Consider the following 25,805-nt stretch of genomic DNA (forward strand, 5'->3'; position numbering starts at 1 on the left):
ACTTAAGTGTCCTGTCATATCTCATCATCCATCCCCCCGGCACAGAAAACAGTCTTATACTCTGAGCCACCCAGAGCACTGTGTTAGTGTGCTTGTGTTATTTGTGTAACTTTGTTCAACTACAGTTTCGCTTTCTGGAAATCCCAAATGTTGAGAGGCTGACACCGAGGCTGCTGAACAGAGATTATATACGAGGGAGATGAAACATGAAACATGAAACTGATTTCTTTACATGAGCTGATATGCTGTTGCAAATTTAAAGATTTACACGGATATATTAGCTTAAAACAGCCATAAATGATCACAATGCTGAAACACAATGTCACACTAAAATGAAGGCCTCTATTCACACGCCGACCTCTTTCTATTGTCTGTTTTGATTTGAGTCACTGGTGTGGCGGGTTAATGAGGGCCTGTGAGTGCAGTTAAGCGTTGTAATGAGGCCCCTGCCCCACTCTGTCTCATTGGGCCACAATAAGTCTGCCACCCCAATCCTTGGCTTCTCCGCTTCTGCAGAGGGGACCCGGCGGAAATTGGGGGGGCTGCACGCCCTCTCCACTGAAGTGCCCGTCACTTTGGATTAGGCAGCGAGAGCTCCCGTCAGAGGGAGCTGTGAAAAGGGCTCAACTCTTTCTCGCCCCCCCTCCCCCTCCCAAACTACACATTCCCACCTTCCTTCCCCCACGCCCCCCCGTCAGGCATCACCCTGCTCCCCCCTGGGACGCGGCGTTGGAGCTTTGTGGTGCTACGCTACCGAGCCCGGGTCACAGGGACCAGGAGCCCATAATTGCATCTGGTTTGTGAGGCTTGGAGGTTACATAAACATCATGTCAACCCTAATTACCTCAGGCAGTTCCGTGCCGGCCTCATACATCGCCAACGAGAGCATGAGACGGAGAAAAACAAAAGGCACAGTTTATGAAATTTTGTATACTTGTGTGCATGTTAATCAGTCACTTAGTTAACTTGCTCGGGGCCACAGGCTGGAGCGCTCTATGAATGAAGACAATAAATGAGTTAATCTAAAATGAGTGGCATAAAAGCATGTCTTTTTTTTTTTTCTTTTTTTTTTGCGGTTGGATGGCTGCCTCCTCGGATATGACTTGTTGGCGTGAAAGGTGGAAGGGGTGGGGAGAACGGGAGCAAAACTTCTCACTCTCCATACCCAATCAAGCACCCACCACACTCTATTACCCACAGAGCTTATCCTCCCACTCTGTAGGTGGTTGGCGACGGTTCCTCTGTGATAAAGGAAGTGATTGCCCTGGAAAGTGTGGCGCTTGATTACACACTGTAATGCCACACAAAAGCAAATGCCGTGCTGAATGGCGTTTGAGCTCCTTTTATGAGCATATGACTAATTCTCCAAAACTTGTATTGTGCGGAGCACGCAGAAGCCTTGAAAATGTGCCAGTGAGCCTTTTTACAATAATGAGTCACTCTTAAGCCTCCTACTGTAGCTTTGCTGTGTCTATAAAATGTTCCTGTTATGTTACATTTAATGAAAAGTGAGGAGTGAGACGGCAATTTGGCTATTGGGATGTTTTAGGTTAAGGATTGCTTGATTTTTAGGTGTGACAGTGATTTTAATGTGTGTGAGAAGTGAATTAGTTGGTGATAAACCAGTGTGCACACGATGGCATTGATTCTTCACATTATAGTGTTTGAGTCTTATGTCCGCAGTTCAGTATTATTGCTACTAAAATCAATTAGACAATGGATGGCAGTGTCAAAAGCACCAAGGACAAGAATTAATTGGAAAGTTTTTCTTGTGTATTCAAGGTCTAATGCAGCTTATTCCTCTTTGCCATTGAGCTCTTTCATTCATACAAAAAGCCTGGAAAACATCTACATTCATTGGCTGCATTGCTGGGCTGTGATTTTCTTTCTTTTGTAAGAACTGTAGTTTCTTTGAAGTAAGCGCATGCTTTTCATTCCGAAAATACTTCTTGGAGCAAATCTGTATTAATCCGTCTCTTGTAATAGTCCACAACAAATGTGCTCTTATTTGCCATAAGTTATAGTTGTCGGTATAATAAATTCTACAGGTCTCAGTCACATTTTTTCTGAAGAAAAAAAAGGTAGATATTGTTAACAGCTATTTATAAAGAAGCATGTGCTGCTGCAAACACACTAGCCATTGAGTTACTTCCAAATATTTCTCCCACTGAAGCAACACTAACGTACATTTTTACCTCAAATGCTGAGGATCGTTCAGGATCTTGAGACCCAGATCCTCATTCGGAAAATCTATAACAATGCCTCAGCAGCACAGCTGTCCATTCATCTTCTATAAACAGTTTCAGGCGTGCAGCTTGAGCCTGTCGCAGCTTACAATGAGCGATTGGTGGGATACATTCTGGACAGATTGCCAGTCTATCACAGAGCTAACACAAATAGACACAATCACTTGTGGTTCAATTACAGTCACTGATAACCAAACAAACATGTCTTTGGGTTGCTGGAGGAGGCCGTAAAGAAGCAAAGATTCAAACGTGGAACCGCCTTTCTGTGAGGTGAAAGTACTAACCACTGTGACACCATGCTGCCCCAGTGAGGGGTCCATGCTTCACTTAAGTGAACCAAGACTTGCATTTTTATAGCCACTACCAGCGGGAGAGGACTGAGAGGTCAAATAGACACTAACCATGTGCACATTTAGTTCTACAGCAAAGAAATATCAGCTTTCGACATTGCATTTAAGATTTTTAGAGTATTGCAGTTTTAGTGGCTGTATTTCTATTTGTGCCTGTGAAGATTTGTTGGTGTTGATTTGATTTGATTTTCTCATTTAGCCCTCTATTCTACTATTTTGCAAAAGGAAGTCAAGATCATTTATCAAACTATACAAATAGACAAAGGCCCAGTGTGTCGGTTGATTCATCTTCCTTTGTTGTGGTGAGGATGTTTTTTTTTTTTATTATTATTATTATTATTATTAGCTCTGGCTGAGAATATTATCTGCTCAGCTTCATTAGCGATGACTGATCAAACACTCAGGTTAGGAGAGGAAAGGCAAAATGCTGGGGAGTGCAATATTAGGTTTTACCTATTGTGATGTTAAAGAAACTTTCACTCTATTCTTCAGGGGCAAATATCGTCTGTTGTGTTCATGATACGACCAACGTATCACACTAGTAAATGAAAATATTGTTCTTGTAGTTTTGTTTGAGCTAGATTGTGTTGTATTCGGCTACTATTTGCATTGAATTGGAGTTAAGATGTCGTGTTAAAAACCTCAAAATAAAAAGACCAGATTATATTTCTATATTAATGTTTGTGCCTGGACATGTGAGGTCTTGTGTGATGAATTTACCAGTTAATATGCTTAAGCACTTTTTCATGTTTTGTTGCTCCCCTTTGCCACTTGGCCTGAAGTCATCAATGCATCAACTGAAACTGTGGCTGGAATCACACGGACAAGTTTAATCAAACATTTCTGACAGCTGAGTCGCACGATGTGATTTGGCTCTAATAGACCTCACGGGGCTATCCTGCCATTTTATCTTCACGCGCCCAGACACACGTGGCAGCATTGACAGGTCGTAGACGCAATCAAGAGCACCGCGGACGTATAAAAATGAATCCACATATTGCGCACACATGCACGCAAGGGTTTTGATTTCAGGTCCGCTCATGCAAGCCTGTGTTTAAGCTGTCAGTAACGTTTGAAAGACGTCGGTTCCGTTTCAAGGTGGCGAGAGTGGAAATTGTAGTCATCACTGTGTGTCATTCATGATTTTATGACGGCACTGTGTATTTATTGTGTCTAGACAAGACTCTTTTGCTCAAATTGTGAGGGTACAAACAAATAAGCGCAGTTGCCAGATATTTTCTGGTTTTACTTTACGTCTTCATCGATGTATGCTGACACAATAGCATATGTGGATGATGGCTTGCAGGATGATGTGGGAGAATGGTGCACTGCACAGCAGAAGAACGAGATCTCTCTACGTATGCGGTGTGCATCGAACTCTTTACTCGTTGAGTGTATTGGATTCCAGAGGACATATTTGTTTAGGCATTTCATTACCTCAAGGTGAGCCGCCGCGGCCACGATCGAGAAACACAGGGGCTGAATCGGTTTTCTTATCAGTTGAACTGGTTGATTGTGGAAGTGAACCACATTACTCAGAGAGTGTGGTGTGTGTGTGTGTGTGTGTGTGTGTGTGTGTGTGTGTGTGTGTGTGTGTGTGTGTGTGTGTGTGTGTGTGTGTGTGTGTGTGTGTGTGTGTGTGTGTGTGGGGGGGGGGGGGGGGGGGGGGGGGGGGGGGGTGCAGCCTTTTTCATATGGTGTAGAGAAGATTTATGGCTTAATTATTGTCCAAATTGCCCTCAGTCCAATGTTACCAGGCTACCAGGGACTTTGCTGCTCCACTGGGCCATGGTGTGAAAAGCACTGGTACCCAGCCAGGTGGGTCTGCCAGAACGTGTCAGTGCACCAGAGAGCTAAATGTGGCCACGACACTGTTGACTCAAGGACGGTGTCTAAAGGATTCTCATTGGTCTGCTGGTGAAACAATGACTCTTGACATTGGCTTTTCCAGTTGATCTGTTTTCTTTGTGAAATAATTAAAATTTGTTTATTTAATTTTTTTTTGTTCTGTGCTCCTCTAAGGTGAAAAGAAACTACAAGGGAGGATGAATATAGTGAAAATAATTAGAATAAAATGTTAGGTTTTTTTGTTTCCTTTTTACTTTGTTTTACATGCAACATTGCGTCTTTGTGCAGGCATATGCTCCCTGATTAACAAACCACAACATATGCCTGAAATGAATTTCAGCTGCCTTATGAAATAGATTAACTGGCACGTTAAAGACGCCTGTGGGCAAGAGATGAATGGAACCTATGGTGAGAAAATGAGTATTTACTGTGGAGCAGCAATAACACCTCGGTTGAGGCTGGCGCATTATCATCAGGCCTCGGCTCTGAATACATAAGCAGCAGAGATTCAGGCTGAAAGATAATAAGTCTGATCGACAGAGAGTCAGACAGGGACCACCAGTACACAACGGCGTGCCGTGTGACAGTGACAGAAGGTGTGAAGAAGGGCACATATGGTGGGTGCCACTGTGGGTCAGCCAGGCAGACAGACAGGAGGTCCCAGCATGCACCTGGAGCTCAGCGCTGACAGAGCCTTGAGAAGAGGCACCTCTGGTCGTCAGCCAGCCAGGCGGCCACACATACTCTCCACTCACCGTGGACGGCTGATAGCGAGCAACCTGTTTACAGAAACGCAGAATCGAACACCGCAGAGGGAGATGGAGAGAGAGAGCGAGATTAGCTGAGTGATAAAACGTGTGGTGAGCCTGGTTTATCAGATGACTTTATATAACCTACGCATACGATATGAATTTAATTATGACTCCTCAGAAGAGAATTAGCAGATGGACTGTCACAATTTGTTAACTAATTGATCTTGTTCATAAATCATTAAGTGGCCCCGTGATCGCTTTCTCTTTTTACACAGATCTCTGCCTTCAGGATGAGACCTGCAGGTTCACATATAATGTACACGAGAAAACAACTAAACCAGAGCATCTTTTTATTTACTTCTTAATTTACATTTTCAGCCAGCTCGGTACATTGATTCTAAAATCTCATCAAGAAGAAAAAAAGAAAGTTACATGCTTGAAGATTTCAAAATGTCTATGAACGTGGAACCATACATAAACATTCCTTTTTACAAATTGAGCTTTTACTATTAAAAAGGAGTTTTTCCTTTCCACAGTCACTTATGCTTGCTCATGTGGAATTGTTGGGTTTTCTCTGTAAAAGTGCATTTAAAGTGTTTTATTTGGCACTATATAAATAAAAGTTGAATAATTATTATAATAATAAAAACTATAATAGTAATTAATCTATATGAACTTTTACATAAAAGCAGCTACAGCTTTAAAAAAGAAGAAAATTGCTGATATAATTTGATTTAACAAAACTCCAAAATCTAATAAAATAATACAAATATGACTATACTATACAATACTGTACTATACTATACTAATATGAATACAGAAGAGTAGAGGGGAAACAACTGAAATGATTTCTAAAGCTGATCACATGAGAACAAAACATGAAATGTTTGATGTATAATTGATAAAAAAAAAAACAAGACAGAGGACTCTACTCTTTAAAAGTGCATATAAATGGTTAAATTTATACAAATACTGAAGTCAAGCATTGCTTTTTTTAATTTGACCCTGTGTTTGATTTCTTTAGAGTGTGAGCCCCAGAGGAGGAATGGAAAATACACATCGCCTGCGTAGGAATCTGGGTTAAAAGGCCATGATCTTTTGGTCCAGTGAGCTGTAAAAGGGAACATAATGTGAAATGTACAATTAATTATTGTCGAGTGCATTAATTTTATATGGAGAGGCTTAAATAATTGACCCGACTTTAATGCTGTAATTTATTTACTCTTTACATCAACAAGCATGACGACAGCGATAATTAATAAAAACATAATAAATATAGGTTATAAAGCAAAAAGGGATCGTGACCCAATCAACAAAGTTTTGGGATTTATTATTTTTTTCTATAAACTTTATGGAGTTAACTTTACCAATTAAGCAAATGGATGTCTGTGATAAACACGATGCCGCTCCCTCTCTTTGTCAGCCGTTCTCCTCGCTGTCCATATTATTACTCACCTTTTTTTTTTTTTTTTTTTTTTGCCCAACAAATCTGAAATTCCCCTTAACGTATACGTTAACTATTCCTTTGAAGGCTGCGGCGAAACAGAGTTGTCATTGTCTGAGCGACTGTCTTGCCACCGTCTGGAATTTCTGGTTTGACCGAGACAAGCCCCCCCCCCACACCCACACACACACACACACAGACACACACTCCTACTCAGATGTCACTAATACCTCTCATTTTTTAATGTAGCCTTGATTCGCTCGCATACATCTTACCCATCATGCGATCTGCGTCCATCATCATCCGCCTCGAAGGTTTTATGTGTAAATTGGGGTCAGGAACTTTATAAGCAGAGATGATCTTTTATAATCCTTGCCATTGTGGGCCGTTCATTCCAGCACAGATAAGGATGACTTCCATGTTAAACCGAACGCCATCGCTGCTCAGTGAAACGGAGCCTGAGTGGACGCGGTGTTGTATGTGTTTATTTACACGTCTGGCTGATGTCAGAAAAGTGCTGAAATAAACTCCTTCCATTGTGAACAAAAAGCAGAAATCAGGACATTGCTTACATATTTTTTTTTTAAACAAGTGGCACTTGTGCATTCTCAAGAGGTCTCCATCAGACAACTCAGAGGATCCAACGAGCGCCGTTTATATGTCTTTTTTGAGGGTTTTTTTGCTCATTTTGTTGTAGGGACTGGTGAATAAACTTGTCGTTCTCCAACCTACGTCTTAAAAGGTCTTGCAAACACAGACCGTTCTTTCTTTTTTTTTTTCCCTGATTCCACATATTTCACAAAATGCGTTGCTGCGCTTTTCAGGGTGGAAAAAAGCTCCACACATCACTGGTTTTCCAACCTACCGTCCTCGACAGGCATCTCAGGATCTGACCCGATGATCTGGGAGCACAGCTGCTGTTCATGTTACAGTGATAGGCGGAAGAAAAAGTAGCTCGGCTCCAGACGAATAGGTCTGATACTTTAGTGAACAAACTTTCTTCTCTTGTAAAAAAATATATATATATTATTTGAAAACAAAAAAAAATATCCCTAGACAGACATATAAGCTTTATCTGAAGCAGGAAATCTCTGTTTCTTTTTCACTCTGTATACATAGGTATTATTATTTCACTCCACAACAGATCAGCAGACTGAAGCCCACACTGGTCTTTTTGAACCTTACAGAATATAGACGTGCATTCTGTGGTCTGGGAAGTTTTTCTACCTGCAGGTTGAAAGTTGTTTGAAAGCAGAAAGCAGCCTGCTGATTAAACACAGTCCAACTCTCCCTCGAGCTGCGAGATACACAACCTTCACTCCACATCCGTCGTGGCAGATAGCTCAAACATGGTCTGTCCTGGCTAAATTGGCCCGGCGAGACTACAAGACCACAGTAGATCTGTGGAGTGGAAACTGTAGAGTGGAAATTCATCTAAAGAGTTTATAACCTTTCAAAGAGCTCTTTTGTTCCAGATTGATGATTTGTGTGCGCTTGTGTGTGTGTGTGTGTGTGTGTGTGTGTGTGTGTGTGTGTGTGTGTGTGTGTGTGTGTGTGTGTGTGTGTGTGTGTGTGTGTGTGTGTGTGTGTGTGTGAGACAAAGTTCTGACCATTTGGTTCAACTGAGGGAGTGTTTTTGATTGTGGTTTGGCAACATTTAGACGATCATAACTAAAGCTGTCCACTGATAAAGAGTGTGGCAGTACGATCGATATCACAGGTTTAACAACATGATATGTCCCAATATACTGCAGTGCTGTCCACAAGAAAATGTATAGCTTTTTTTAAATTACATTTTTTTGGGAGAATTCATCATTTAAAGGTAAAATACAACTACAGTCATATTGTATTGATATCACAGCAGTAAGATCTGCTTCTTTCAAAATCTCCCTTGAACTTAAGTGAAGCATATTGCATACATACACATAAGTTAAAAAAAATTTAATTAAATTTAAGAAATTCAGCCACATTTTTTAAATATTTTTTTGTTTTGTTTTGTTGTTTTTGTTAAATACACATTCTCATATATACATTTTTGGGGGGCTTTTTCTCAAATAAATACATTTTCAGTAAATATAAAAAATACTTTAGACAAGTAAGCTGTGGTTATCTAAAGACGAAATATATTGAGCCTGAAATGTTATTCATGTAATTCATGAAATAGGTAAAAAACAAAATATGTGGTCACAGATGAACAATGAATTGCCCTTATAAATGTAATTAAAGTGATTCCCCGTTCAGCTGCTAGGTGGCAGCGTTTTCAGACACTGTGACGGTAACCTCAGTATTATTAGCACATCAGGCTAACAAGTGAACGCGGCCTCAGAAAACATTCGACGAGAATGACTAAGTCAACAATTCAAGTTAAAAACCCAAACCGTTGTTCTGGAGATGGAAACACTGGCCAAACACAATATTTCAATACCTCAGTGTATATTTTAACGTTTTATTTCACCCTTTTTTTGCTGAATATTCATAAACGACAAGAGTAAATAACACAGTAACATCTTGGTGTTATTTTCTTTGTCGTTTATTTCGACAGTCCATTATTCAGAGACGGTAATTCACTACCGCAGTTCTTCTTGATAGATACTGAGCGTCTCCGTCTTGTTTCGTATTGTTGCCTCCACACATCTTAATCTGGGCTGTTTCCACCCAGATCTTCAGATTTGCCAGCTTGACTGAACCTCTGCAAGCATCTCGTCAAACCCCCGAAGTGCCTATTTTAGAATTAGCTTATGGCGTGTATTTGAGTGTATTACACTCCCCAGTGTTTTCCAGTGCAGATGGTTTAAAGCTTGATGAACTGAAATCTCACTTTTGTAAGCTTTACTCCGCTGGAAAATCTTTATAGATGTAAAACCCACAATCCTTTGCAGCTGGGGAACTGGGGGCAGAATGCCAGCGTGCTAAAAGTACATGCAAATGTGGGGCTCTCTCTCGTCAAGACATCTCGATGTGCTGCTCATAAATGGATGGCAGTCAGAGAGTGGAGCTCCGGCAGCCTGTTTTGGAGACTGCCTGGTAGAGGACCAGCTGGTTCGGGCCCTTCGGGAGAGATTGCTCTGCGGGGAAACTGATTTTTACAATGAAAAGGAAAAGGGATTTACAAGCCCTGACCTGTTCTCGCTACCTCCCCCACCTTCCCCAAATCATAGCATGGCGCTCTGTACCAGAACGTCTAATCAAATCAGAGCCACATGGTTGCAGACACAGTGAGATGTAAAAAAAAAAAGAGAAAAAAAAGATGCAGATAAAAGGCCTCAAGCCTTTACTTTCTTGGAAGCATGTGATTCATGCACCGGGAAATGTTAGAGATTTTTCACCTTTTTTCTATACTCGCATTTCTGCAGGGACCGATGGAGGAGCAAAACGAAAAGCAGAAAATCCTCTGGTGGTGTTGTATGTCAGCTGCTACTACAAACATGTCTCTATGCGAAATGTACCGTGGATCCCGACGCACCTCATGACCTATTTTTTTTTTTATTTCAATTCTTTTTCAGGCTTTAAGTTTTGTTTTTCAACACGTGCGCCCCCGAAAGGTGCACTGTTTCTGTTCACCCACAGTGGTCTCACTTCACGAACCTCACTTAATGAAATGCCCGTCATGTTCATAAGCGGCTCTTATTAAATCGACCGAGCTATAGAAATACTGGCCTCCCCGAGCAAGGACATGCTCAAAGAGACAGTGGAAAGAAGAAGAAAGAAAATCCCGCCAAAGGAGTGCAGTATTATTCTAAAAGATCCCAGAGAAAATAAATGAATTGAATGGATGAATGCCTCACGTCTGTAATGATGTTAGCAGAAGCGCGCCCCATTAAATTGACTTTGATTTAAATGAGTGGAAATACCCTTGTAAACTCCATCTTTAATTGATTAGGGAAGTCAGTAGGTGTTCAAACATGACAACATTAGAGATGTGGAGCAAAACAGAGCCTTTTGTGTTCTGTGTTGTTGGGCCAAGGCCAGAGTGTCATGGTAGAATAGACTCCAAAGCACTGTCTTTCATATCAGATCCCGGGCCGAGTAATAATGTGGGGTCTGAAACCCAATTCTCTGACAACAGCTGGGGCCTCCCATCTTCTCTCAATTAAGCAATGTGATACCCCTCCTCCTCCTCCTCCCAGACCCCAACATTCTTCATTATTCGATTGGAGGGTTAAAATCACAAATGCAGGTAAATCTGTGTGATTTGAAGAAAAAAAAATAAAAAATTCAAAAATCACGGTTAAAGTAGTGTAAGATTCTCCAAACTGATAAATTTAAGATGTCGTTCTATCTTAAGGAGATTTATTGTATCCAGAGTTTGTTGTGCTTTGTATAAATGTTACTGTGAATTGTTTTTTATCACTTGTTCTTAAAGTCTTAAATCTTCCAAAGAGATCTGACGTAATGCAAAATAACTTTGTGTTATAATGAAAGTAAACGTCCTAATCAGTTCCGTAATAAAACATATTACTAACTGTTTGGAATTGATTAGGCATTAAAAAAGAGGTTTTTTTTAGTCTTAAAGGCATGTTAAGTCTTTTTGCAACTGCCGCACCTGTTAATCTTATGGATTAGCAATAAAGCTACAGAAGTTTTTACCTGAAAATCCAGTTATAAAATGTGTTTTTATAGAAATTGATAAAATAAAAATAAAAACTTTAAACTATTGCTTTTATCCTGATTTGCTCTCAGAAAGTGCAATGGAAAAGCTGTGCTGGAGAGAAAAACCTCCACATTCTCCTCTGGTATCCTCACAAATCTCTCCCTGCTCTTTGACTCGGTCCGCTCTGTCACTCCTCTGTGGTATATATGAAACTCGTAAAACACTCCAGTGACTTTCCACCATTTATCTTACCAACTCAGCCATCTAATTTAATTATATGAACTTACAAACCTTGTCCTTGCTCTCCCCCCCCCCCCCCCCCCCCCCCCCCCATTCATTATTCAGTTTGTTATTTCAAAGTTAAGGCAAATAGTTGATTTAAAAAGATATATTCTTAAAGTAAAAAAAAAAAAAATGTAATGCTTGTTTCATTTACTTTGTTACTATATATTACAGCGCATCTTTGCAATACATGGTAGTTAATAGCATTTGAATAGTATTGGGATTTAAATATATGTACATATATACCCTGTAATCACTCATTATTTATATTATTTAATTCTACTTTGTCCACCAGTCAGTATGTATATCCTACGTGTTTCTGATTGAAGGGGAATCATGCCGTATTTTTGTTTTGCTTTTGAGACTAAAATAATATATCTTGTGCTCCTCTCCAAAAATCCAACCTTCAAATTTAAATACATGGAAATTACAAACCATGCTGTTGCCCATTATATTCATTATCATAATCATAATAATCTGATCATAAGTTGGCTTTTTGTTTACCGGTAAAATGTGGATTTGAAAATATGTGTGTAATATATGCTTGTAAGTTTAGTCGTGTACGAAAAACTCCTGCACTGAAAAGATTATCCTCATACTGATGTTTTTAATATTTAAGACTAAAAGAATATATCATGTAGTTCTCTGCTGTCACTCCTCTGTGGTATATGGGAAAGTCATAAAATACCCCAGTTCCTTTCCACCATTTATCTTTCCAATTCAGCCATCTAATTTAATTACATGAACTTACAAACCCTGTCTTTGCCATTATAGCTGCTTCATTAGTTATAGGAACATGAATAGAGCATCCATTGAGCAAATCTCTTAAGATATAACTGTCCCGTGAAAGAGCGGCTCGCCCACTTTGCGGAAATTGATCCAACTTGACATTGGTTTGGCTTGCTTTATGTTAAAGAGGAGGGAAAGTTTCTCAATTTTTTTGTGTGTGTGTTTTGAATGTCTAATTGTTTTTAATGGGGAACGATCCGCATGATTCAAAAATAATTACTGGAACAACAAAGAAAGTGAGTTGAAACAACTACAACAGGTATTTAGTGGCACAGCGCGGTGACTGATGTTGACACACGGGAGACCAAGTGTTTACTCAACCCCGTTAAATTATAGATCCAGATGTGGGGAGGGAAATAATCTAGGTACATTTGAAGATTTGGAGTACAATGGAGACTTGTAGATTTGGAGTACATAAATTAGATGTACGAAAATGGTTTTCATATGTGGACCAGTGCTGTAGGCCTTGCTGCAGTGAAACGCTGCCTTGGCATACCACTGCATTCCTCAGTCAATTGGTGGAACGTCAGTTTTGCCTGAAATGCATGCACCAAATTGACTCGAAACACACAGCACAGCTGGATTTTGATTCAAAGTGTATTTTTTGTTTTTTTTTGTTTTCCCTACATGCCTAATGTTTCAACACTTCATGCTTTGTCCTCGGTGTTTACCTCAAACAGTCATGTCTTCCTTTAATTTAATCTGGGCTTGTTTTGAGTTACACCACCCCTTATCGGTTTCTTGGGTCCAGACATGGCGACTGCCACTCTGGCTGTCTGGAAGTTGTCCTTTAACAGAAGAAAACCTCTGTGTTCTCCTCCAACAGCTTTTCATGTTGGCATGTGTCCATCCTCTGTACATGAATACATGAGCTGCCTTTGTTTCTCGGTGCTGGTATCAGGTTACTAGGCATGGCTCTGCCGTGTGTTTAATGGTAATGCTATGCAGGAAAAGGCCATGTGGCAGTCTTGAATATATGCACATCCGTAATGGGATACTCGTGAGTTCCCCTTAGAGTAACTGTTTGCCTTATTAAGCTGTCGTCTTGTGACTGCAAACAAACTGGCGAGTACTTTGAGTTGGAGGAGATTCCTGAGACTGCTGTCCTGACTGGATACAGTATGCATTACTGTACCTCCGGCTGCAGGATACGGGCATGATGCGTGTCCATTGCAGAATCACAGGCCGTCGTGTGGAAGTGCTTTGCTCAGATGAAATACTGAGCCTCAATTTATTATCTCCTGGCAGCAGCTCATGAGGACATAATCAGCCTCTTGACCGTCGCTGTTTATATGAGATATCATAATTTGTTGCTTCTGTTTGGTCAGAGGACACGCAGGACTTGGCTGATAAGCTGATGAGGATGAGGAAGGTGATAAAAGGCACTTTTTATCATTGCTTTTGAGGCGCCGTGGCCGCGTAAGCGCCATATTTTCTCCCCTGCACTCGGGCCGTATAAGCAACGACGCGTCCACGTGATGCTCGGTTCAAAGCGTTTCTTCATATGTAGAGTAATAAGTCACAAAGTCTAAGTGAAAACCACACACATGCAGCCTCGCAGTCTTAGATTATAGAGGCGTGGCAGTTGCAAGTTTTCCAGTCAGTGGGTTTTCCGTAGAGAACGCGTGCCGCTAGAAAGACTTCAGACTTTATTGGTGGGACTCTGGGGAGTGTGTGTGTGTGTGTGTGTGTGTGTGTGTGTGTGTGTGTGTGTGTGTGTGTGTGTGTGTGTGTGTGTGTGTGTGTGTGTGTGTGTGTGTGTGTGTGTGTGTGTGTGTGTGTGTGTGTGTGTGTGTGTGTGTGTGTGTGTGTGTGTGTGTGTGTGTGTGTGTGTGTGTGTGTGTGTTACACACGGGCCTGTAGGGGATGAGCGTGGGGTTTGCTATCCATAAATCTTGGCCAGCACCCCTCCTTCTCTGACACCTCAACACACCCTAACCCTTTCACACACACACACACTGAGGCCTGCAGGCCTTGCCAGGCTTTCCAGACAGAGCTTTTTATCCTCAGCTTCTCTTAGCTTTACACTGACCCTGAACTAATCTTAATGGTTGTTGGACAACTTGAGGTGATCATGCCCCCCCCCCCCCCCTTGACCTGGCAATATTTTAGGTCAACGGGCTCTGTAAGACTATAGTAGACCACCCATGAAGTAATGAGTAACTCCTCAGTTTATTCCTGAGGCTTGTCTTTGTTTTAAAAATATGTAAAATGTGTGATTAAAATCTGCAGCAAAATCCACATTATTCTTTTTGGCATTTAATTATTTTTTATTTATTTATTTATTTATTTTGTTCTTGATAGCCTACAATATATCTGTCAAACAGATCATGAAAAATTTGAAATCACTATCATGACAGGCCATTACTTTTAGGGCAATGTTCTTTCTTCCTAACTTTAATTGTGATTATTACCAAAAAAATAAATCCCTCACTTTATAACCCAATAACTTTGCAGTAAGACTTAAATTTTAACTTGTGAGGCAATCATTCACAGATGTTTTCAAATTTCAGAGTTGGCGACATTGCTCGAAGAGGTTTAACAGACATGAGATTCATAGCATTAGAAAAACCTCCACGGTTTGCCTAATATGCTGTCATCTGCAAGGACGTACGCATGGATTTCATAAAGTTGTGAAGTGGAGGGTCCAAACAGGACAAAAGGCACGCTGTGTCGTGTTAATGTGGCTCTGTTTGTGCGGCTGACACGTTGCCCTTTCCTCATGTAATACACGGTGGTCCTGTGTTCTTAAAGTGATTTATTTGCCAAAGATAGTCTGTTATCAGCAGTGTGACAAGTGTAAATTAATCCTATTAAAAGTCGCAGTTGATACTGGGAAGTCCCGGGAGGCGGCTGGTGTGGTTTAGCCAGTGTTGCGACTTGCCAAATTGTAATGCATGCCGAGCCACGAAGCCCTCAGACAAGAGACTGCAGTATATTATATGGATTTTTATGGCATTACACCTTTGCGGAAGCCAGTGTTTGCCTGCGAGATTAAAGATGCTGTAAAATTCTCTCAGCACCGCTCGAAAGTCAGTGGTGATTGATTTGCTCTGTACTTAACATGCTGCTTTTGTCTCCCTCACAGCTCCATCCACTGTATCTATAATGCATCAGGTCAGTCGCACTGTGGACAGCATCACCCTCTCCTGGTCCCAGCCGGATCAGCCTAATGGAGTCATCCTGGACTATGAGCTACAGTATTACGAAAAGGTACAGTTCACTAAATGATCCAAATGAACACCCCGTCCCGTCACGGGCAAATACTAAAAGCTGACTACTTTTGTGTAGTTCAGGGTTCATCCGCACACCTTCATCAGTCGCAATACTGAAACGGGAAGTCGTTTTGGCCAATAGATACACGCCGGGGTGTCACGTGGTGTGGTTTTACATTTTAAACTGAGAATACCTCATGCTCGTTTGTGCTGCAGCAGATCCGACGAGGCATGTAGACGCAGCTCCTGAACATTGCTTGGAACCTCTGCCCATTCTCTTTCAATTATAATCACGGTCAGTCAGTGGGAAAGGAAACCACGCTCGACCCTGCAGCAGGGCCACTGGGGATTGATGCACACAGACTTGTGGTTGAAACAATGGTCCGCCGACTGCTTTAAAAATAGTTTTTAAGGGGAAAGCTTCTCCAAATCTGCATACTTTCTCACAGGAAACACCGCTCTGATTCAGGCGCAGTAATTACTTAAATATGGATGGTCGCCGATATAACGACACACACGTGCACGCAGACGCAGTATCTGTCGGGCGTTCATCCACATGCTGAGCTATTCCATTTTCAAGCATAATTCCCTTTTCCTGACACTGCTGGAGAGAGCTGTCAAAACAATTGTCCTGGCCCCTGCTGCGGCTCAGAAGTGCGCGCTGAGCAGCGTGTTGAAGGGAGCAGCTAAAAAGAGTCTCAGTCTCCGCTCTCAAACCTGTCAGCATTCTCAAGTGGAGGAGTATGGCTGCGAAATTCTACTCTGATCACCACAAGGCGCGGCTCAGACTCGCCGCCTGACCTGGAACTGCCACTGAATTTACCTTCTCAAGTGTACCTGCTGGATATTTGGCACTTTCAGTCACGCTACCTCATGAACATTTTCCTTTTGTGGGAGCAAAGTATTCATATTGGTTCAGTTGAGGTACACAGTATGCTTTAAACTTAATATCTTGAAGTGACTCTGCATGATGTATCCTCTTAGAAATAAAAGATAAAATGACCTCCTACTGCGACGACCAAAACCGTTCTTGAATTCCTTTTGGGAGTTCAAGGAGTGGGAGTGCATTGCTTAGTGATACTGTTTAATCATTTGTACCCTCCTGACTCTTACTTTGACATAACCTGTAATTTATTCATGTGGCATTTCATAATTGTTAGCCTTTGCAGCTGGACTGTAATTACTAATGTGCCTGAGCTCGACGTGTTGTTTTTTGTTCCTCCCAGGACCAATCAGAGTACAACTCCTCCGTCGTCAGGAGCCAAACCAACACGGTGGTCATCCGCGGCCTCAAGCCAGGGAGCATCTACGTGTTCCAGGTCCGGGCGCGCACCGTGGCCGGGTTTGGACGCTTCAGTGGCAAACTGTACTTCCAGACCATGACTGAGGGTGAGAATTCAGTGCTGCGTTCACCAGAGCACACGGAGCTGTTATCACCTCTCATGCGTGGCCCCTCGACACGCTGGAGTGTGAATTCAGACAGCTGGAGGGATGAGAATGAAGCATGTTGTGGAATAAACATTAATGCACAATATCACATAATATGCCATCATGCTTTTTGTCAATACTAGGAAAAATCTAACCCATGAAAAAACATTGTTTTTTTTTTGTTTTTTTTTCCTTTATCAAATCTGAAATCTCACAAGCATCAGCAAACTAATGCATAATTTCAGCCAAAACGCAAGCAATGAAATCAAAATAACATGTGAAAATGGGGTTTGCAGTCTTTCTCAGAGATACACCCAGAGTGCTCCAGAGAAGAGAGATTGGAAATATTGATCGAGGTGAACGCCTGATTTCCACAGCCGTGTTCGGTCCCCATTATATTCCCATCATTCATGAGTAACTGATCATGTTTACAAGCTATCTAGTTCTTTTGAAGTGTTTAATCTACAAATATTGCCCCCATTCAAACGATCCCAGCCTGCCACAAATTGACCCAAGTCATTTTCTGACATTAACGTTTGAGTCAGTGTTGTGGTCACAGGTAAAAGTCATTCCAAAGCTAAATAAATACGTCCTGAAATAAAATCTGCTGGAAAAATCGATACGCTACACTCAACTTCATGTTTATCTTTCAATCTACTTTTACCGCTTGATCCAACTTAAGATTGTGGGAGGCTGGAGCCGAAGGCAGGGTACACCCTAAACCGCAAAGTTTATTTATCACACAACCCCCCCCCCCATTCAAAGAAACTTGTCTTGCCAAAAAGTGGTTCTTGCTGTTTTTTGTTTCGTTTTTGCCACGAGTCAACAATGAGGCCAACATCATCTTATCTTTGCATTGTAACAGAACTGTGAGAAGATGGAACATTCGGTAGACATCAGTGAAGTAGGTTAATGTCAGAGCCAGGCCTGGGTTTTCCCCCCTCTGAACATCTTATTTCCTTCAGCCTGCAGTGCCCAGGGCCATCATTAGCCTGAACTCTCATACAAACATCCTTGATGCTGCCACACGCACCGATCTCAGCGCTGAAGATATGTCAGACTGACTCACAACTGTAAATATAGTGTGAAGGGAGGATTACACAAGTCTTGACTGTTTTCGCTTATTCCCTGTTGTGTTTCATGCCACAAGGAGACTCTGGTTAATTTAGCTGAACATCAACAATGCTCTCTTTTTGGGGGGAGGTTCACAGCCCTGGAAAAGCTTCAGGTGTTTAAAAGTGAGAAGGAAAAAGATAATGATGGCCTGTTGAGTGAGAAAAACTGCTCATCCTACGTGCTTGTACTTCAAATTGTAGTTTTGAAAATAAGTATGTTTGAAAACATATATTTTCAGTTATTTTCACATGCCATTGCAGCGTCATCTCTCACATTCAGCCCATATATTGATGGTTCTTTTTTAAATTTATTATTATTGTTATTATTGTTGTTGTTGTTGTTGTTATTTCGATTTCACCAGAGAGGCGTCATGGATACCAAGCGCGGTAAAATTCACTACTAACTAATAAAACACACAAATAATCAGACCCATAAAACCCATTTCCGTCAGTTCATTGTTAATAAGGGATTTATTCATGGATATTGGTATTTCCAGGATGACATCAGATTGTAAATGATCCCACGAGCAGAGTTCAATTAAAAAGGCTTATTTGTTCAAATGAATACAGATGTAGAAGCATGTTAATAATCCAACAGTCTTCATCAGAGTTGAATCTATTTAAGAAGCACATCAGGCTTCTTCAAAGATTTCAGCAAGCTGTCAGTCACTTGTCGACAATTTATTCATGAAGCCCCATTTTTGATAAATATTTGAGCACTCCAGTTCATCATAACTTGTCAGTAAAGTCGGTAATACTTCATCCCTCACTTCCAAGTCTTTATGAGCAATCAAAACAAATGAGGTGTGCTTTTTTTATGATAGTGACAGAAGTCACAATTCCACCCTTTTTTTTAAACCGTCTTTTTTAACTCTTCCTCATTGCCATAATCTTAATGGACAAAGGTTTCACAGCACAACAGAACGTTTCTAAACATATGAATGCTGCTATTTGTTTTGTTTCATAAATCCACCGATCAAATACTCAACGAGTTTTCTTTATTTTTATTTCTATTTATGTTGTCTATAAAATAAACACAACCAGAAAAAGTGATATAATACATGAATGATATAGATAAGATATTGTGAGGAAGTGCTTTATTTTGGAATTTGTACACTCTTCAAAAATTCCTAAACAAGATAGGAACCAAACTTAAAAAGTTATAAAAGCATACATATACTGTATATATAGATAGATAGATAGATAGATAGATAGATAGATAGATAGATAGATAGATAGATAGATAGATAGATAGATAGATAGATAGATAGATAGATAGATAGATAGATAGATAGATAGATAGATAGATAGATAGATAGATAGATAGATAGATAGATAGATCTAACAGTTTTGCAATACTTAATTCTATGCAGGTAAACTTTTGGGAAATCACAAACATCATGAAGTCTTGTGTCATTTGTGGCACTCGAGAAGAATTTGGCTGTCTTTTTCTTTTTTCTTTTTTCTTTTTTTGCCCATTCATTCACTTGTTTCCCATTCTTGGCTGCCTCACCGGTCTGGGTCTCACCCAAACATGCTCTCTTTCTCTCTCTCTCTGTCTCTCTCTCTCTCTCTCTCTCTCTCTCCTCACTTCACACACTTACTGCCAGATGATTTGTCCGTATCTACAGCATCTGAGCAGATTCAGTGTGTGCTTTGGAAAATGGTCCGTACAGCCAGTCAAGATGCCAAAGCGCTCATTAGTTCACCCAGCCGTATGTCTGTCTGTCACCCATTGCTCCCTCCATACGCAGTGGCGGCTCAGATGCTTGCCCATATGTTTCAGCCTGAGACTCAGCGTGCGCACACGTGCTTGTGTGTGAGTGTGTGTGTGTGTACGGTATGTGCGTGGGTGTGGGTGTGCGGATGATCGGCATTATGTTTATCTGTGTGTGTTTCTGTCTGTTTTATAGAGGAGTACAACACCAGCATTCAGGAGAAGCTGCCTCTCATCATCGGCTCAGCTGCTGCTGGGCTGGTCTTCCTCATCGCTGTGGTCGTCATCATCATCGTCTGTAATCGGTGAGTCAGTCCTGTCGCCATCTTGATAAAAACTGCCCGCCGGTATTACATAACTGTTCCTGCTTAAAAACAATAATAATAAATCCCACCCTTTTTCTCAAACTTTTGTTTTTATTAAATAAAGTCACAGGAGGTCCGTCGGCCTCATAAATGTGAGTTGTCGATATAAAAACACCCCGGTTCAGATATATGAATTCTTAATACATTCCAGTCTTTCAGCAGCAGAAACAACATATAAAAGTCAGCTTTTCTTAAATTCAAGCTCTGTGGCTGTTTCTCGTCAATGAGTATCAAAAGTTTATGGCTCAAGGTTAAAATTTCAGTTCCCAGCAGGACCTCTCGTATTAAAAGTGTTGGTCAGCACCTGTGCAGCATTATGATTGACAGAAGCATGCACAAGAAGTATTTCTGAATATAAGTGAGTTGTTTTCCAGATTAACCCTGGTATTTTCTTTTATTTTTGTTAAGTGGTAAGAAGGTCCGGCTCCCATGTAGTTTATCGCCATTTGAAATCATGATGGTTGGAAAGTTGCGTCCTGCACTGTGGGCTGGGAAAAAATGAACGACTCTGTGGCTTTTGGAAACTATTATAAACCAGAAACAGAAAATGAAACGATCTCATGAATAAATTCAGTAAATGACTGTTTTGAATCTTGTTAACATTAAACTTCTCAGAGTTAGACTTCATAGATATGAACATGCCAGTAAACTCAATATGTTTGGGTTGCTCATGGTTTCTTCTAGGCAAAACAAAGCTGCAGTTTCAGCTTTGGGAAACACAAGTTGACAAAACAAAGAAAAAGAAATGTTTGACAGATTAGTCAACAATGAAAACGATCTTAAGTCGCAGCCGCAGTGAGAACCTGTTCTTGCTTTTAAATATCTTATTTCTGTTTCGGCTTGGTTTCTGATCAAATATCAGGTCTCTCTCTCTCTCTCTCTCTCTCTCTCTCTCTCTCTCTCTCTCTCTCTCTCTCTCTCTCTCTCTCTCTCTCTCTCTCTCTCTCTCTCTCTCTCTCTCTCTCTCTCTCTCATAATCTCATCAGTATGAATATAAATTAATGTGACTCCTGAGAATCCCTCTGGCTTAAAGTGAGAGCTTTATTGTGACAAAGAAGTCGGTTTAAAGATGGATTGGTTACACCGGATTGGAATCTGATCCAGAGATATGGTATCACCCCACTCTCGTTCACTTCATTTGTAATTATTTTTTCCTCCCGTCTGTGACAAAGCGATTCTGACTAATAGACATTTGTTCTGTCCTGCTTCAGAGACTAAATCATAGACCTACTAATGCTTTCGCTGCGTGTTTGAGTAGAGCCTCTGGGAAGTTACCGCGCTCGACCACAACGTGTCATGCTACCCACGTCATTAACCCGTCTAAAGGAAAATTAGTAATGTTTTTGTGCCTTTAGAGTCATTAGTAATAGTACTATCACCACCTCCCGTAGTATTAACCCTTTATTGGTGAAGTTCTTTATGCCTTTTCCGAACAATTAATGGTGAATCGAATACCGCTGCAGAATACATGAAGCGATCACGTTCAACAGTGAAAAGGGTGTTCATGGAGCAATACTGGAAATGAAATGAAATTGAGCAACACTTTTGATACGTAAACACTTAATGATAAACATCATAATGGAACAACTGCTGTGTTTTAGTCCTTTGCTTTGTCAGGTCATCGTGTAAGTGCTTTTAACTGATTAACATTAACCGTTGCTATCCACACATGACCTTCCAGCAGAGGTGTGTGTGTGTGTGTGTGTGTGTGTGTGTGTGTGTGTGTGTGTGTGTGTGTGTGTGTGTGTGTGTGTGTGTGTGTGTGTGTGTGTGTGTGTGTGTGTGTGTGTGTGTGTGTGTGTGTGTGTGTGTGTGTGTGTGTGTGTGTGTGTGTGTGTGTGTGTGTGTGTGTGTGTGTGTGTGTGTGTGTGTGTGTGTGTGTGTGTGTGTGTGTGTGTGTGTGTGTGTGTGTGTGTGTGTGTGTGTGTGTGTGTGTGTGTGTGTGTGTGTGTGTGTGTGTGTGCGTGTGTGTGCGTGTGTGTGTGTGCCATCGTATACCTTCACGGTAGGTTCTCTGTACAGCAAACCAAACCAAACAAAGGCTTCTTGCTAAGCCTCGCCGTTGCTGGCGTTTCTTAAGCGAAGGTAGACCAGAGGGTGTTTTGATCTGCGCCTCTCCCCTTCCTCCTCCCCGCTCCCCCTCTTCAAACCAGAGCTAGAGTTCTTTGTCTTTCCCCCAGGAGGCGTGGCTTCGACCGGGCTGATTCAGAATACACCGACAAACTGCAGCACTACACCAGCGGCCACAGTGAGTAAAACCCACCACTCCTCCCTGCCTCCGCTCATCACACATTAAGCCCCTCTGCTGCCTCACACACCTGTCTCCATGGCTACCACCTTGCATGCTGCCGTCCTTGGCTATGGTGTATTTGCCCGTCCCCCCACTTCCCAAGTAATTTTGCCTGTTGTTTGACACCCACCATCCCCCCCACCCCATCCCACCCCCCCTCCATGAAACGAGTTTTAACCACATTGCAACCGCTGTGTTCGAGTGTGTGCTGCAGCATCACGTTTCATAGTTAACTAAATCCATTGTACTAGAAATAGGTCAGTCTTCTCTCACGTTCAGGCCATTAACATGCTAATGTGCATAAGTCATTTGGCATTGTTGAAAAATTCAAAAGACTTGGTGAATGAATGGAATTACTCTGTGATTCCTTCTCTGTGTGGTACAGTAGCACAGAGCCTAAATGACAACAATGCAGAGATCTGTGAGAGAGAGCTGAGGATTGATTCCACTGTGGATTCATTGAAGATATTAAACCTAGTCCGTCTTTCTCCTGCCTAATTTTAAATCAGAAATGTCTCCATCTCCAAGATTTCATGACTTGATATTAATTTGTTGATCTCATTGTGGAATTACCAGCTTGTGCACACAGACAGGCGCCGGCAATGCTATCTTTGTGAGGCCTTCCCATTGAAGGAATGCATTTCCTTTGCCCAAAATGGTCTTAATTAAGGTTTAGCCTAATTGTAGCCCCATCTTAACTCTCACATATACACACGATGTAAGTTAAACGTAACGTGTGTCATGTTCTCCTAGTTTGCAAGGTCCTACGAAGAGGCAAATTCTAGACCACATCCATATTCGTAAAACATAATTTTTTTGCACCCAAGGTCCTTACAAGGTCAATCGGGGACACACACACACAATACATTGGGAAACTGGGAGCACATGCACTTGTGGAGTAAGATTCCCATCTTTTTTTTTGTCTCAAGGGCGATGTTTACAGTGAGGTGAGAGTGAGGGGTAGGGTGGGCCACGTAGTCGTGATGGTTATATTTGTAATTACCACCTCGCGTCATCCTTCTCTTGCGAGTTGTCCGATCACACTGTGCTGAACAGACCAGTAGCGGTGTGCCAATAAGAGGCACAGCTACAAACACGAGAAGCCAAAGTGTCCTGCGTGCTTCCTGTCCTCACACCAGTCGCAGTTCAAGCATCCGCCCCTGCTCTTGGTGGTCTTTGCCATGCAGGAAGGCGCCGTGTTGAACAGTGCTTCATCTTGGAAAGATTGTAGAGTTTAGTAATGGGGGGGGGGGGGGGGGGTTCGCCTTGATGCTCTCCATCTGTTCATCTCCGCAGTATGCCTCTGCTGCGTAAGTGTGCCAAGTTTTCTGCATATTCTTCTTGTTTTTGGAGCTGCATTAGGCATGAGTTCACTATCCATTCAAGTAGCCTCAGGCCTGATGTGGAGGTATGAGCCGAATAATCGGATTTAAAACTCGGGACACTTAAGTCCCTGAACACTTAAAGGCCACCTTAAGCCAATTTACCTGGCATCGGGGCTTAAGATAGCCAATTTATTTCTTGGAGTGGAGCAGAGTGATGCTGATATGGGCCTAGGTTTCTCTCCTGAGTGTTAATGGCTCTGTGACTCTCTCTCTCTCTCTCTCTCTCTCTCTCTCTCTCTCTCTCTCTCTCTCTCTCTCTGTATATATATATATATATATCTATATATATATATTTGCCAAATGTACGCACTCAGTAGCAATAAGATACTTATGATGACTATTTCTTGTGACCACCCTCCGTCCTCCATCTTTCAACCTCCATTGTCTGAATGTCACCCAGGAAATCAGATAATCATAGAGAAGTGTGTCGGTGCAAGGTAAATTGATTGTTGTGTGCCTCGCTGCGTTTGACTGTGAGAGCCCACAGACCTGCAAGCGTGAGAACGAAATACTTTAGCGTCTCTTTCCTTTTTCTAAGTGACTCCAGGAATGAAGATTTACATTGATCCATTCACATATGAGGACCCCAACGAGGCTGTGAGGGAGTTTGCCAAGGAGATTGATATATCCTGTGTGAAGATTGAGCAGGTCATTGGTGCAGGTAATGGAAATATCTGACTGAAGCATGGATCAAATGCACTACACAATAGTTTGGCCGTCAGCTAATTTTCTATATAAATGTACAATGCAGAATATCTTACTTTGAGTTGCTCCTTTTTACTTTAAGATGATAATGTGCTGCTCTTCGCTTTCCATGTGTCCCTGTTCACACAGGAGAGTTCGGGGAAGTGTGCAGTGGAAACCTAAAGCTGCCCGGTAAACGGGAAATGTTCGTGGCTATAAAGACCCTCAAGTCTGGCTACACAGAAAAGCAAAGGCGGGACTTCCTGAGCGAGGCCAGCATCATGGGCCAGTTCGACCACCCCAACGTTATCCACCTGGAGGGCGTGGTTACCAAAAGCAGTCCTGTCATGATCATCACCGAGTTCATGGAGAATGGATCTCTGGACTCGTTTCTCAGAGTGAGCAGACTTTCTTTACATATTATGTGTTGTTTTTCTAGTAGTCTTCAGTAGAACAGACAGTGGGTTTCCTGAGCCAGTACTTCATTTGTTAATATTGGGAAAACAATTGTAGTCTTCATCAGTGGGTTCAAACCATTTCCTCAATAGCCTCCTCCTCCTCTTCCAAAAGCTTTGCACCATCAGTTCACCACCTTGTTTTATGAAGCATACTATGAATCTGAAAGAAAACAAACAACAAATGCTTTACTGCAAATCTGTTAAATCCATGACCAGATTTAAGATGAACCAGGTTTTGGAGAGTATGTAATAACCACAAGATGCCATTGTAGTCACTCTGCCCTGAGTGTTCTTGACAGGTTTGACTCACATTGCAGTGATTTAGTTTATTTTGGCTCGTCTTCAGTGGGTTCTTATGAGTGATTAATTCTGACAGCTTATGATTGAATCTTCCCTTCTTATTATTGTTTCAATGCCACCATACACACCAGTCTGTGTCAGAATGACTGTTTTTGTCCTTTTATTGTAAATATTATGAACTCCAGCAGTACTCGTACTCTCTTTGGAGAAAAAAAGAAATGCTTAACATGGTATTCAGCAAGGTATGAATCTAGATATATAAATTGGTCTGTAGATTTATAACCATAATACTTTAAATTTGCCGTCTCCTTATACAGCTTGATCCAGGTCAGGGTGGTGGTTTGCTGAAGCTGCCTCCAGCTTACTCAGGATGAGGATTTTGTGTGTGTGTGTGCATGCGTGCGTGCGTGCGTGTGCGTGCATGCGTGCGTGCGTGCGTGTGTGTGCTAACTAACAGTAATGACAGCCCGACGGGACAAGCTGCTTCAATTCTTTGAAGCTTGGAGGTCTCATTTCAAGGCTTTTATTATAACCCGGGTAGAAATT

The 25,805-nt window shown here is 41.6% G+C and overlaps 1 protein-coding gene across 4 annotated transcripts in view; it reads left to right on the plus strand.

Moving 5' to 3' along the window:
- The window catches only part of ephb2b (eph receptor B2b), a 137,199-nt gene that overhangs the window by 100,994 nt on the left and 10,400 nt on the right, over nt 1-25,805 (plus strand). The window contains exons 6-11 of one of the 4 annotated variants that reach the window (XM_080460965.1): nt 15,391-15,515; nt 16,744-16,906; nt 19,974-20,082; nt 22,326-22,390; nt 24,356-24,478; nt 24,652-24,899. In XM_080460965.1, coding sequence (XP_080317091.1) covers nt 15,391-15,515; nt 16,744-16,906; nt 19,974-20,082; nt 22,326-22,390; nt 24,356-24,478; nt 24,652-24,899 — 833 coding nt within the window. Of the gene's footprint in view, nt 1-15,390; nt 15,516-16,743; nt 16,907-19,973; nt 20,083-22,322; nt 22,391-24,355; nt 24,479-24,651; nt 24,900-25,805 lie in introns of all 4 variants that reach the window. The other 3 variants (XM_080460964.1, XM_080460966.1, XM_080460967.1) reach the window with 3 other exon arrangements.

Source organism: Lipophrys pholis (genome assembly GCF_963383615.2).
Source record: "Lipophrys pholis genome assembly, chromosome: 4".
Lineage (NCBI taxonomy): Eukaryota > Metazoa > Chordata > Actinopteri > Blenniiformes > Blenniidae > Lipophrys > Lipophrys pholis.